The sequence below is a fragment of the Pistacia vera genome, unplaced genomic scaffold (genome assembly GCF_008641045.1).
Source record: "Pistacia vera cultivar Batoury unplaced genomic scaffold, PisVer_v2 Contig209, whole genome shotgun sequence".
Lineage (NCBI taxonomy): Eukaryota > Viridiplantae > Streptophyta > Magnoliopsida > Sapindales > Anacardiaceae > Pistacia > Pistacia vera.
The window spans coordinates 77907-90637 of record NW_022196012.1 but is presented as its reverse complement, the minus strand read 5'-3'; the positions used below and the strand labels follow the sequence as shown (position 1 = coordinate 90637).

General features: G+C 33.1%; 1 protein-coding gene across 1 annotated transcript; it reads left to right on the top strand.

The window, feature by feature from the left end:
- Positions 1-3401: 3401 nt before the first annotated feature.
- LOC116129183 (plant cysteine oxidase 2-like) lies at positions 3402-4403 on the top strand. The gene is made up of 4 exons (XM_031414929.1): positions 3402-3420; positions 3528-3755; positions 3986-4107; positions 4263-4403. Exons 1-4 carry the CDS (start codon positions 3402-3404, stop codon positions 4401-4403), a joined length of 510 nt encoding a protein of 169 aa, XP_031270789.1.
- The last annotated feature ends 8328 nt before the right edge of the window (positions 4404-12731 follow it).

The window sequence follows — 12731 nt, the reverse complement described above, 5'->3', positions numbered from 1 at the left end:
AAAAAATCTTGATAATATATAAGTTATAAGAATTAACATTGAATATCATTATCATTAATATGGAATTGCCCTATATTCGTCTAATCGTGCTATATAGTTATAAGGAAAATAGGATGAAATCACCAAATTGAACACTAAACTTTAATTAAATACAAAATAACCCCTGTCTTTTCCGTATGTCTATTTTTCATTCTCCAATCTTCACCAAAACTAACAGTTGACGGTTTGAGCATATGATAATCATGATTTTATATCATTTTTACATGTAAAAATATTATTTATGTTTATATTTATAATAAAAAAAAAATCATTTGATTTGATGCAACTGGTGTAGATTTTTTTTTTTGGGTCAATATGGGATGAAAATAGTTTTCCATGTGTACTACGCTTTTGGACGTGAAATTTCTGTTTTTTATTACTAACATATAGATATTTATGAACCAAAAAAAAAAAAAAAAAAAATTCTCTAATTTTTTTAAAAAATGACGAGATTCCTTGTAATGTTAAGATTTCGTATTTTTTACAAAACTTTTTGAGATTCTTGTAATTTCAAAATTGTTTGTAGGTATTTTCATAATATTTTGGCCAAATAATAGTTAGCATTTATAGGTCATTATTATAAGTTTATAAGGGCTATTTAAAATTTTGAGAGGTATGTTGTAATTTAAAAATGTCTCTTCTGAAATTTTACGAGTCTCTCCTAAATTTTATCAACTATTTTTTTTTTTTATTATTATTTTTTTTTAAGATCTATATCTAACCTAAAAATGTAAGTTTTTAAAATATAAATTACAAGACTTTTGCCTATATGGTTATTGTAAATTTCCTAATTATAATGAGAGAGACACTTAGAGTTTGTCATTTTTTTATTAAGACCCTCAGATATGGTTATTTCATCAATTTTCGTGTTATATATGATATATATTACAAGGACAACTTAAGAACTTTTAATGCCAATATAAATTGTTAAGTATCACAAAGTCGATCTTCTATGTGTATTATGGTGAATGATTTTTTCACATATTATGAAAAATATTATCAAATGAATTTTATTAACTTAATTTTAAAACTTCATCATATAACATTTTCCAATTACATAGCTCATAATATATTTGCTATTTTTCAAATGGTTATTGAATAGTAACTAAACATATGAGGATCTGATTTTAGTTTAAAATATATTGTACTATTTATATATTATATAGTATATATTAAAAATATGACTTTTTATTTATATATAAATATTTATATCCCAACTGTTTTTAACATTATATAAATATATTTTTAAAATTCTCTTTTTAAAAAAATTATAAAAATAACATGAAACTTAGCGACATTTTTAGTATGAAATTATCATCGTAGTATAGTAATAATAATAATAATAGTTGGAATCAATTTTTAAATGAAAGTTAAAAAAAAGAAAAAGGGACCGACACCAAATGTATGATTGTAGTAATATATAGGGTCTTTGTGTATATTAAGTTAATTTCTTAAACTAAATTATAGAAAAATCTTAGAATTTTTTATGCAAGGATATATTATAGAATTATCGTTAACTTGAAATCCGATTTTATGCGATACATTAAATTAGAAATATATATCTTTAACATTTTATCTGCAAAGGATGTGCAAAAGTAATTTAAAATTCATTTTTTAATTTCTAAAGTGGTCCCTAATGTTCATTTATTATTATTAATCTTTCAACTCTGTTGTCATAATCTTCCCCATTTGGTTAAAATAAGATAATAATTGATGTCTCTATCATTTACCTTTATTTACAAGAAAATACAAATATATTAGACCTTAATTATAATAAGGAAGAAATTGTGTAATTCTCAACATTACTAAATTAATCAATCACGTGTTTTTACATTTTCCTTTTTATTTACTTTTATAATTAAGTGAAGCAAAACAAGACAAGTTGCCAACAGTTTTCGAGAGGCAATCAGTAATTTCACATCCTTGTTTGGAAACCAGGGTCGCGATTAGGCAGTTTCAACACACAAACTAGGGGCGGGAATTGCAAACAAATGAAAACTGCTTTTGCTTTCCATGTTTTAGGTTGTTTTCTCAAAACATACACACTTTTCTTCTCCATGGCCCCTGGTTTTGCCCTTTGTCCATTTCTTATTATATCCATATCCATCTACCTCTCCGTTTCTTCCATCAACAACTCTCTCAAAATCTTGTCTTTCTCATCGTCTCCACGCCAACTTTCGATTTTTCTTGTGGCGTTTCTGCGTTTTGCTTGTTTTTAATCTCAACTAACTGTAAAATTGAAGGAGACATGGTGAATTGGTGTTGTGGTTTTGGTTTACTATAGAGTTGTGATGACGATGGAGGGCGGCGTGAGTTGAGCAAAGAAGAGAAAGAGTTGAGCATGTGAAGAAGGTTGGATATGCTCCTAAAGCTATCAAAAAGAAGAGATGTGAAACAAAATTCAAAGATGTGTAGAGCCGAAGGTCCTCGAGCGCTGCAGAATTGTTTGTTGGTGCAGAGATGTGTTCAAAGGCCCGGCTCTGTGCCCGCTCTGTGATGTCAGCAAGTTGTGCAAAATTATTGGTAAATTTTTTGTTTTTGTTTTCAAGTCTTTTGTTGATTTCATTTCGTTTTGAGTTGTTGGTTTTGTGATTTTTTGTGTTCTGTTATTGCTTGCATGTGTTTTGAAATTGCCATGCATACTTTGATATATTTATAGTATTTTGAGCCTTTTCCTGTGTAAAGTTGAAGTCAACGATTGTCACATTTGGTATAGAAATTTGAAAATTGAATCGAGAATAATTTATAAAATTAGATTTGATATTTGAATCTACTAAGATCAAAATTCTTGGTTAAGTGGTTCTAAGTGTTGATCAATGTTAAATTGTTAGTAATTGCCAAACTTTAGCTACTTATGTGTTAACTAAAACCAATTCAGTCGCGTTTTCATGTTCTACTGAACTCTTCCATTATTTTTTCCTAAATTATTTTAGATCATTCCTTTACCAAATCGATGGATTCAACACTCGATATTATAATAAGAGCTAGTAATCTTTTCTATCAACCTTTTAGCCTCATTCTTTAAGGATCAGAAAAATCCATTTCAAGTTAGATTTTGTTACTTCAAAATCTTGTTTCTTCTACTCATTTTAATCATGTAGGCGTTTATTTAAGAATTAATGGCTTGGAGCTATATAACAATGAAATGGATAATGCTTGGTAAATTCTGAGGCTATAAGCTTAACGTTGGGCCATTAAAATTATCCCTTGAAGTTTCTATTAATCTGGTTACTTGGATTGGGGAGTACTTTGTCGTTTCTCATTGTGTTTACTTTCCAAGTGCATTTAAACAATAAATTGGATATAGATGTAATGAATAGTGGAGGAAGACAAGAGGGTGCAATTAAACAATTACTGTGGGTATGAATAGATTTGCTGCTGGTATTGACAGATGGCACTATTAATAGATTCCTTGGGCCAAGTGTTAAGCAACAATACATATGGGTATTTTTTTAATCTTTGCTTTAGTTATGTTTTCTACTATTCAGGGGTCCAAATCGCACTTAACTTTGCATTAAAGCAATGGGATACATTTAATAAGTGCAGTAATGTAACTGATACTCTAACATCAACCAAAGTGTGGAGTATTTTAGCTGATATATATTATCCTGTAGATGATATGAAGCCAGAGGATGTTGGGCTAAGCAATAGGCTGCAGAAGATCTTCAGTGCTCAAGATGCAGCTAAAGGGCATCTAATGGAAGATGGAGTTAAGGGTCTCCAATTGTGACATACACAACCATATACAAGTGTTCGAAATTTTCGGTAAGACTAGATGTTCTCATTGGTTAATAAGTCAGTCTGTGGTTTTAAACATAATGAAATGGCCCTTTTACAGTTCTAAATAGGATGAGCTGAAATTTGAATGTTCTTTTTGTAGTTTTATCAAAGTATTTTTCCAAATTCTGCTATGTAATTAGCTTTCTTTTTGTTCTTCTTTGTGCAGCTATGTCTTTTCTTTCTTCCTGCAACTGCGTTATCCCTTTGCATAACCATCCTGAAATGACTGTGTTTAGCAAACTCCTCCTGGGAACAATGCACATAAAATCTTATGATTTGGTTGATCCTGTGAGTCCCATGACACTCCGCCACATTCACAACTGAAGTAGTCCTTAACAATCAGAGTTTGCACACGCACACACACACACACTTCACCGTACTCATACTAACTTGAATGAGGTAGAGAGGGATCATTTATGTGCCAATATTGCGATGATTTGCAGCTAGATTGGCAGGTTGGTAGCGGACAAGATTTCACAGCGCCTTGCGACACTTCTGTATTGTATCCAACCCCGGCGGCAATATCCACGAATTCACAGCTATACACGTGTGCAGTGCTCGATGTGCTTGGACCTCCCTATTGAAAGCTGGGTCGAGACGCTCCACATACAGGAGTTTCCATTCTCTGCTTTCTCAAGTAAGTGAAACTTGACAATCAAAGTATTAAACTAATCTCTCTTATCAATTTGAAGTTATGAAGAAAATTTGTAAATCATTCCTCACTTGTGAATCTTATAGTATGCAGATGGGAAAATTCAGTGAATGCGGAGGAGGGTGAGTGTTATAGGTGGTTGGAAGAGATTGAAGTGCCAGAGAATTCACAGATGGATGAAATTGAGTACTTAGGTCCACAGATCGATGATAAATAGTAACTAGCTATCTCATTTTTCAAAGTTTCACACTATAATCTCTCTCTCTCTCTCTCTCTCTTTTTTTTTTTTTTTCGTCTTAAGATAATGTTCTTTTGTATTTATATGTAATACACAGATTATCTTTTTGTTGGGTTGAAATTTCACCGTGTTGATGTAAAGTATCTTTTCATGTTTTTGATGTACAACCGATACGCTTTTGTTGACAAAGAAAACAATGGCCATTTTAGGTCTCAACTGACCATTCAAGTTGTAGTTGATTATTTTTATTGGTTTTGAACAAAAAGATAAGATTGATACAAATTAGAAATAAGGAGTCAATTAACCTTTGAATAAGTCATGGGAGGCAACTTCTCCCATCTTTTTCAGCCTCATTTCTAATATTAATTCATCATTGAAAACGACCATTCTTGAGTATCATTAAATGCCCTTTAAGTTTTAAACAGCTTCGTCAATATTAACATACAATAGTCCACAAGAGTTTGTTTTTCGAAGTCAATTGAACAAAATGACTAATCTTATTCATTATTATAATTTCTAGCAGAACCTTGCTTTTGTAAGTCAATGACTTGGTGAAGACATGTAAAAAATGGGCTGTCCATCATATTTTCTAGGCCCATTTGGTCGATGTGCTGTACCAACTAAAATTCGGAGTTGTTTTCCACTAAACTACTGATTCTTAAATAGTTTACCAATGGGGTTTCACAGTGTATGGAACTTTAGGCTTTTATTCGGTGTGAAAATGAATCATCATCAAATATAAACTATTTTTTGGGTAATATTATTAAGAATAAAAAATACAACCTAAAAGAGTTACCCTTAAACACAGAAACTTGGGCCAAGCAACTAAAGAAAAAAAAAACACTAGTGTCTACCACGGGCACAAGCAAAAAAAGAGCCTGAGTGTTCCATCAATCACCTGAAAAGTGTACAAAAAATAACCTGTCCATCACCAAGAAAGATGGCTGGAGTAAAAAAAAAAAAATTAGGTGAAGTAAATGTAAAGTGAACAATCGTAATACTACACTATAAATCATTTTTACTAACTTTTTCTCATAAAACGACGATCAGCTAAGTAATGGCAGTATGCAAAGGTCCTGTTGCCCAACAATGGATCCATTTTATCAAATGTAACTGACCAATTACAAACTATCAAGTTAATATTCGTGAAAAAAAGTTATAAGAAGTATTATCAACCTATCTTTATTAATGAACAAAACAAAATCTAAGACTGACCTTACAGCTACAGCTACCAAACAACCACGAAGAGAATACCCACATTCCTATTGTCAGAAACCTTGCAATTACCGAAACAGACAATCCAGCTACCAGCCAAACCAAGTCAGAACCACAAACCCCTAAGCAGCCAGGAAAATGTCCATAATCCTGGATAAAAACTCCCCAAAACCTACAATGTCAAATGCAAAAAAACTCCTGAAAAGGAATAAGCAGGTACATAAGTTAAGCATCTAGTGTCCACGTAGCCTCATCTGCCAGACCTAAGGAAAGAAAACAACCTCCTGATGGCCTGCAAACACCAGCAAATTCCTACAAATGCACCTCCAAAACAACTCAGAAAAAAGCCATGGGCATAAAGAAGAGGTAGGCAGCAAGTAAAAACTGACAGGGGCAAGTGTAGGCTAAGACATGTTAGGAAACGACCCAGTTACGTAGCAGAAACAAAAACATAAACTCTATGGATCCTTAGAACCAAGATCTGGGTACAAAAATCACAGTTTATATAAAATAATCAAATCTGCAAAAAAAATCAGTTCAAGGTTTAAGAAAACCATACCCACGTTTGGAGGCTCCACCATATTGTTCAAAACGTGTTTGCTACCGATCCAAGTTAGGATCGAACCGTAGAGGTCCACACGAAGACAATCAACAAGAACCAAAGAGGGATTTGCTAGATCCTCATTGGCCTTAAGAAATCAAGAAGAAAACAAAAGGTATTTGATTTTGGCAAAAACAAAACCTGGCGTAGGAGAGTATTTTGGGGCTGAAGTTTTCTCTTTTCAATGAAAAAAAAAAAAAAAAAAAAAACACTTATCATTTTCAACTAAAACATTTTCTTTATAGTGTTATTTAAGTTGCCCTATTCCTATAGGAATGGACTTAGGCTAAACCCAAATACCCATGTTGCCAAACACTCCCAATTAGATATTTATTTAATTCATCATTATCTTTAATTAAATTAATTAATATTTAATTAACATTTAACAATAATGATGATTTAATTAAATATGTGCGAACACACATTAACCGTAATTTCACTTATTTAATTTTTCTAACAAATTAAATAAGGCTACGACCTCAGCAAATTTAATTGCACTGTGAAATTACCAAATACCCTTTTGCCTTAAAAGACGAAAACGCGTTTCTTCTTCCTGAGTCTTAAATTATCTTCTATGGTGTGACCCATAGGCTCCTCATCATACCGGTAGTGTATAGCATCGCGATTAACACCAATTAATCGTCTCACTTATCAAGACCAAGATTGGCCCCTAGCAAGGCATCATGGCCACGATAGATTCGGATTCAGCAAAGTAGTTACTTGTCAACCGATATGGTTACCGTACAATTCGATCATTTCATCATCGTTATCTCGACGAGACGAAGGTATAGAAATAGTGTCAACCTCCGGTTACTCTCGATATTATGTATTCAGTTTCTGGACCAATGACCTGTATCATAATTCGGATAGAGCAACAACTCAATCTCACTGTGGCCACAGTTTTAGTGTCATTGCCATATACTGAATTGCGCCGTGAGATAACTTCTCCCGTACTCGGGAGTGATGAATCCTCTGTTTATCCACCATAGTCTTGATACACTCCTCGATGCAACCAATCACCACCGTATTGACAGCTTTGAAAAGAACTGCGTTAGGCTAGTGTAAACTGCAGCAATCGGTGCACAGACGCTCGGGATATCACGTCTAAGGATCACATGCATCACCATTCGTTAGAGGATTTGTTCCATAGACACTGGAGTTACCATCCATATAGAATCCTCTGGTGGGTCAGTCCAGTGAACTTGCTGCGGTGTAATCGCTTACAGTAAGCATCCATGTGTTGCACCAGGTTGTCACCAAACAACTTTGACAAGTGAGATCAGTCACTTCCTTTCGACATGGTCGTTCAACACTATGATAGCCTTACCATATTATCTGTGCCCTTACTTCAGAATAATACTGGGGCTACGGACGTTTCTAGAATGGCTACCATATGTGCTCATAGGGTTCTCACTATCAAGATTTGAAACACTTGATACCCTCGTCACGGTTCTACCATTCTAAGGACATATATCAATACATATTACAATAATAATGATTTATGCGATATAGAATAAAATGCCTTTTATTATTGATTAATGAACATTATTACAAAGAGTCAATTCTACAACAATTGATTGGCTCTAGGGTATCTACTCTAACAAGACATTCTACAAGCCTCCATAAAAGCAGTAGCAAAAAGGGATAGAACCCCCCATCTGAGAATTTACAAAAGCAGTAGGGAGATGGAAAATAAGGAACCTACACATGTACACACTAACAATAATGCTATTCAAATCTAAACACCCAGTAACCGCAGAGGGGGAGCTTGTAATCACGGGTGTCAGCAAGACACGTCCCTCATGGAAAAGAGAGCAATTAGAAAGAGAATACCAGCAAAGTGTCAAGAGATCGCAAAGCAGAAAATATACATTTGAGATAAATAATATAAGATTAAAATTGCACCACATAAAGAGGCACGATATTTATGTGATTCGGCATAATTTATCTACATCCATAAATGAGAGAAATCCATTATAGTTTTATGAACACGATATACAATAGTACATAACACCATAAACCCGGTACATAAAACAAAGCGAAAACAATTCTAGTTTCTAACCACGTTTAACCCAGTAGCTAGAGTGGAAACAATCTTAGTTTCTAATACACTACCCATGGTGTTTAATAACCCTTATATTAAATACCTTGTGTTCTCATATTCTCTCGTAACCTTGAATTGGTTCTCACCTATCATATGTGATATTCTTTTCCTAATATGATTCATATTTCAATTCCTATTAAGACTCCTAAAATTCTATTCCTGTTTACTATTGTATTTTTTATTAAATAGTTTTCCTAAAGATATACAATTTCACATGAGAACAAATAGAAAAGCGAGTCACAATATCCCATAAAAAAGGACCATAGCGACAGCAACAGAAAAACCAGTTTCCTTTTGGAGCCAACTACCATCCCAAGACCTGTCTTCAATGTAGGCTGCTATGCCCACCCTATAAGGGTCTTTGGAACCCTTCCAAACACATAGGAACCAACTGCTAATGAAGACATACAAGAAGAAAAAAGATTAGTTACCAGACTTGATACAGCTCAGCAGAAATATTAGTTACCAAATATTAAACTTGCTATGATGGAACTTGAGAAATTCGCAAGCAACATTTATCACACATGAAAAGATCAATACACAATCTTATTTGGAGCCATAAGCCAAATAGTATTATCTATACAGTAAAACAAACCCATAACATTAAAACAAACCCATAACCAGACACATTTATGTTCATGATTCAGTTTTCGGTTACTTGTGTGACATAAATCCGCTCTCACAAAGGAGGATTACAGACAACGCTAAGGAAAAAAAAAAAAAAAAAAAAATTGGGGGCGGCATCCCAAGTTCAGCTTCATTTCCTTCTGGAAAATGCACCAACATGCCCAATAGAACCTAAAAGATCTGCACAAAAGTGAAACAAGCATAATTTTAGATTCATCGAGTGCTAATTTTTTTTCCGAGGCCTTGATAATCGAAATGAAAATTTGTCATGTACACAAACAGAAATAATAATCATTTAACACCAAGGAGAGTAGAAAAGTCTAAACTGTTCTGAAACTGTTATTTTGTAATAAACATGGATTACCAATCAAATACAAGAACTATCTAATTAGTAAGCAGTTACTAAATAAATCCAATTAACATGTCATAGACCTTCCAAACTGAGCTAAATAAATATCAAACAAGTATGTTACAATAGTAAAGCTCAATAACCAACATGATCATTAAATTGTGTAACCGAATGTAAAAGAATATATTTGATCTTTGTGAAAGTTAAAGATGTAACCAATTTGATACATGTGTGATCATTGTGACATTCAAAGACAATAAAATAATTTGGAACAAACATTCTCGGCAAACTGCCAAAACTCATTCAAGTCTCTTTTCTAAGTCCAATTATGCAGCTATATATACAAGCATACTTCAGTCCTTAAGGTCTAATCAGAATTACATAGATAAATTAAACATACTGAAAATTCGGAGGATAGACTTGGTTTTTTCCTTAGTGGCATTGGATATTATGAGATGATATAGTATAGTCTATCTCATGCTATGCTTTCTGAGATTTCTCATTATGAAGCTTGTTATGATATATGCACATATTCTATGGTTTCTATCTAGCTACTTTAAAAAAATGCTACACAAAAATCATTCAAAGGAATAGGCCATTTGGTCAGGCTTGTCCTAATTGGCTTTTTCCTCAAATTCCAAATCCGTTCTCCCATTTCGCAAATCAAGGTCAATTTCAGACTTACACAAGATTGATGATTGATATTTATATAGATATCCTAGTGCAAACAAGTTATATATGAAGATCAAGAAGAAACAAACAAAAGTAATTAAAACACAAGAACCACAATCAGATGTTGAATCAAGATCAAGTTATTGTCAGTCATGTACATCTAAACCATGATTGCAATGAAATAAAAATATGTAGATAACGAATTGCCACAAAGATCAAGTTATTGTAGACATATGTAGTACATCACAATAAAAGAATAAAGTAAAGAAAACAAACAAAAGATGTAGCATGCTGGATACCTCGTTCAAAGGAAAAACTATTAGGATATTGCAGAAGATCATATATTCCTTATTTATAATATCCTAACATTGTGTAAACTGTCTGTGCAACAGTCGAAGCAAGTGCTATTATCGCAGCAAGGAAAGCAATCGCACTCCAGGGGCTTCGGAAATATTCGTGAATAAATTGAGCCATCCAAGTCATTAATTTGTTGTCATAGCGTCTTTGGATTTTCCTTTTGACATCTCCATATATATTGGGATTTGACACTAAGTCTGTGCCTATCTCATTAAAGAGTTTAGCCACTTTTTCATCACTACCCAGAAAATTATGGAGTATTTGCTTATCTCGCAACTCTTTAACATCTTGGGCTTGGTCAATGAGCATATCGAGAAATGCTACATAAGAGGAGACCCCAAAGTCATTTAGAAAATCTGGACACATTTCGTAAGCGATCAAGTTCAAGAACTTGGATGCAGTTGAGTCGTCCACTTGAATAGAAGGAAGCCTCAAAGTTCCAAATTCAAAAGTAATGTCTTTCAAACAAACCGTATCACTAGGCCTGAACCGAATCCCTGCTGCTTTAAGCTCCTCAACGTTACGAAAAAACTGCAAATCATTCTCAATTGGTTGTCCAACTATGGCGCATGACATTTGGTTTTCCTTCTCATCAAATTGGAGTAGTCCTGTTCGCAAAAGATCCAGAAGATGTATTGGATTTTCTTTTTGCAACAACTTAAGTTCCGATTGCTCATGCTTCTTTCTTGGGGCCTTGATGGTATCAAAGATGAACTTCTCAATTGATATTATCATCAGCCTTTGGTCAATCATACTCATGCAGCTTATTAATAATACGAGGACACTATAAGGAAGTTGGTTCTCCAATAAGAACAGATCTTGCTCTACATGTACCAGGTAGTCAATTTTAATACCTTTTTCTTTGAACTCCTCAATCCTGGTATCTTTCATTTTAATACCTTTTTTTTTGACCTCCTCATTCCTGGTATCTTCCTCATCAGTCAGTACAGCAAATTCTATGTAATGAAGTAGTGCACATCCATCCACAAGAAACATACATGCAAGGTAATCATCATCAGGGAATGGTGCGGTTGCCTCCTCCTCATAGCATTCCCTCAGATCTTTGATCTCTCTCCTAACTTTGGAATATAATTCTTCTTCCTTCAAAGTATGATTTTTGATGAATAGAGAAGCTAATTTGAGTTTTAGCTTTTCTGTGTTCTTCAAATTTAGATTATTATGATGGTAAGGACCGATTGCTATCATCCTTGGCTCATAGTGCTTGGTAAAATTCTTGTTGTCAAGCAAGATAGATGGAACTTTTTGCATCTTTTGAGAACAATTCACTTGCACTATGGCATCATCCAAAGACTTGAACTTCTCCACAACACTACTAGTAATGTTTGACCAGACTTCCTCCTCAGTGATGTTGATTACATAGCTCAGATCCACCATCTCCTCGTCTCTGTCATTACTTGTTTCATAACTTTCAAGCAACTCTCCGTGAGAGTCCCACTCCTAAAACAAATATTATAGATTAGGCTTAATATTGAAGACAATGATATTGATATCGTAATTTGATCCCTTTTTCTAAATAAAGAAATATTAAGCCACGCATAATGATATTGACACCGTAATTTCCTAAAACTCTTTATTTATAGAAAAGAGAAAGTTAATATTTTAAAAGTTGGAAAGAATTATTTGAGTTCTTATTTCATATGGAATATTTATTTTTGAGATTTCTGGAATATGCGCTTTTGGACCTATAAAAAAAACTATGATTATCCAATTAAAATAGGCATACATAAGAAGTGGTTTTAGCTGTGAAAAAAGGAGTTAAAGAGAGATAATAAATGGAGAACTAGTGAAAAATAGAGTTTTTTAAGGGAATTGAAAGTGTTAGTTGAGAGAAGCGTTGAGAGGTAGGATTAGATTTTTTTTTTTTTTTTTTTTTTTTTTTTTTTTTTTTTTTTTTTTTTTTTTTTTTAAACTTGAGTTTGTTAGACTGTACAAATTAATTAACCATATTTGGTGTAAGAGTATATGTAAGAATAGTTGGCTAACCACATAAACGCTCGTTTGATTAATTTTTCTTAAGTCAAATATTAATTATCTCTAATATTCCATTGCATTATAGTATTTCTTTTACATTATGTG

Excerpts from the sequence above, each read along its gene's own strand:
- LOC116129183 (XM_031414929.1), top strand. Across the intron at positions 3,756-3,985 it reads AATGGAAGATGGAGTTAAGG|CTATGTCTTTTCTTTCTTCC; the intron begins GTCTCCAATTGT and ends TTCTTTGTGCAG. Across the intron at positions 4,108-4,262 it reads CTTATGATTTGGTTGATCCT|CTAGATTGGCAGGTTGGTAG; the intron begins GTGAGTCCCATG and ends GATGATTTGCAG.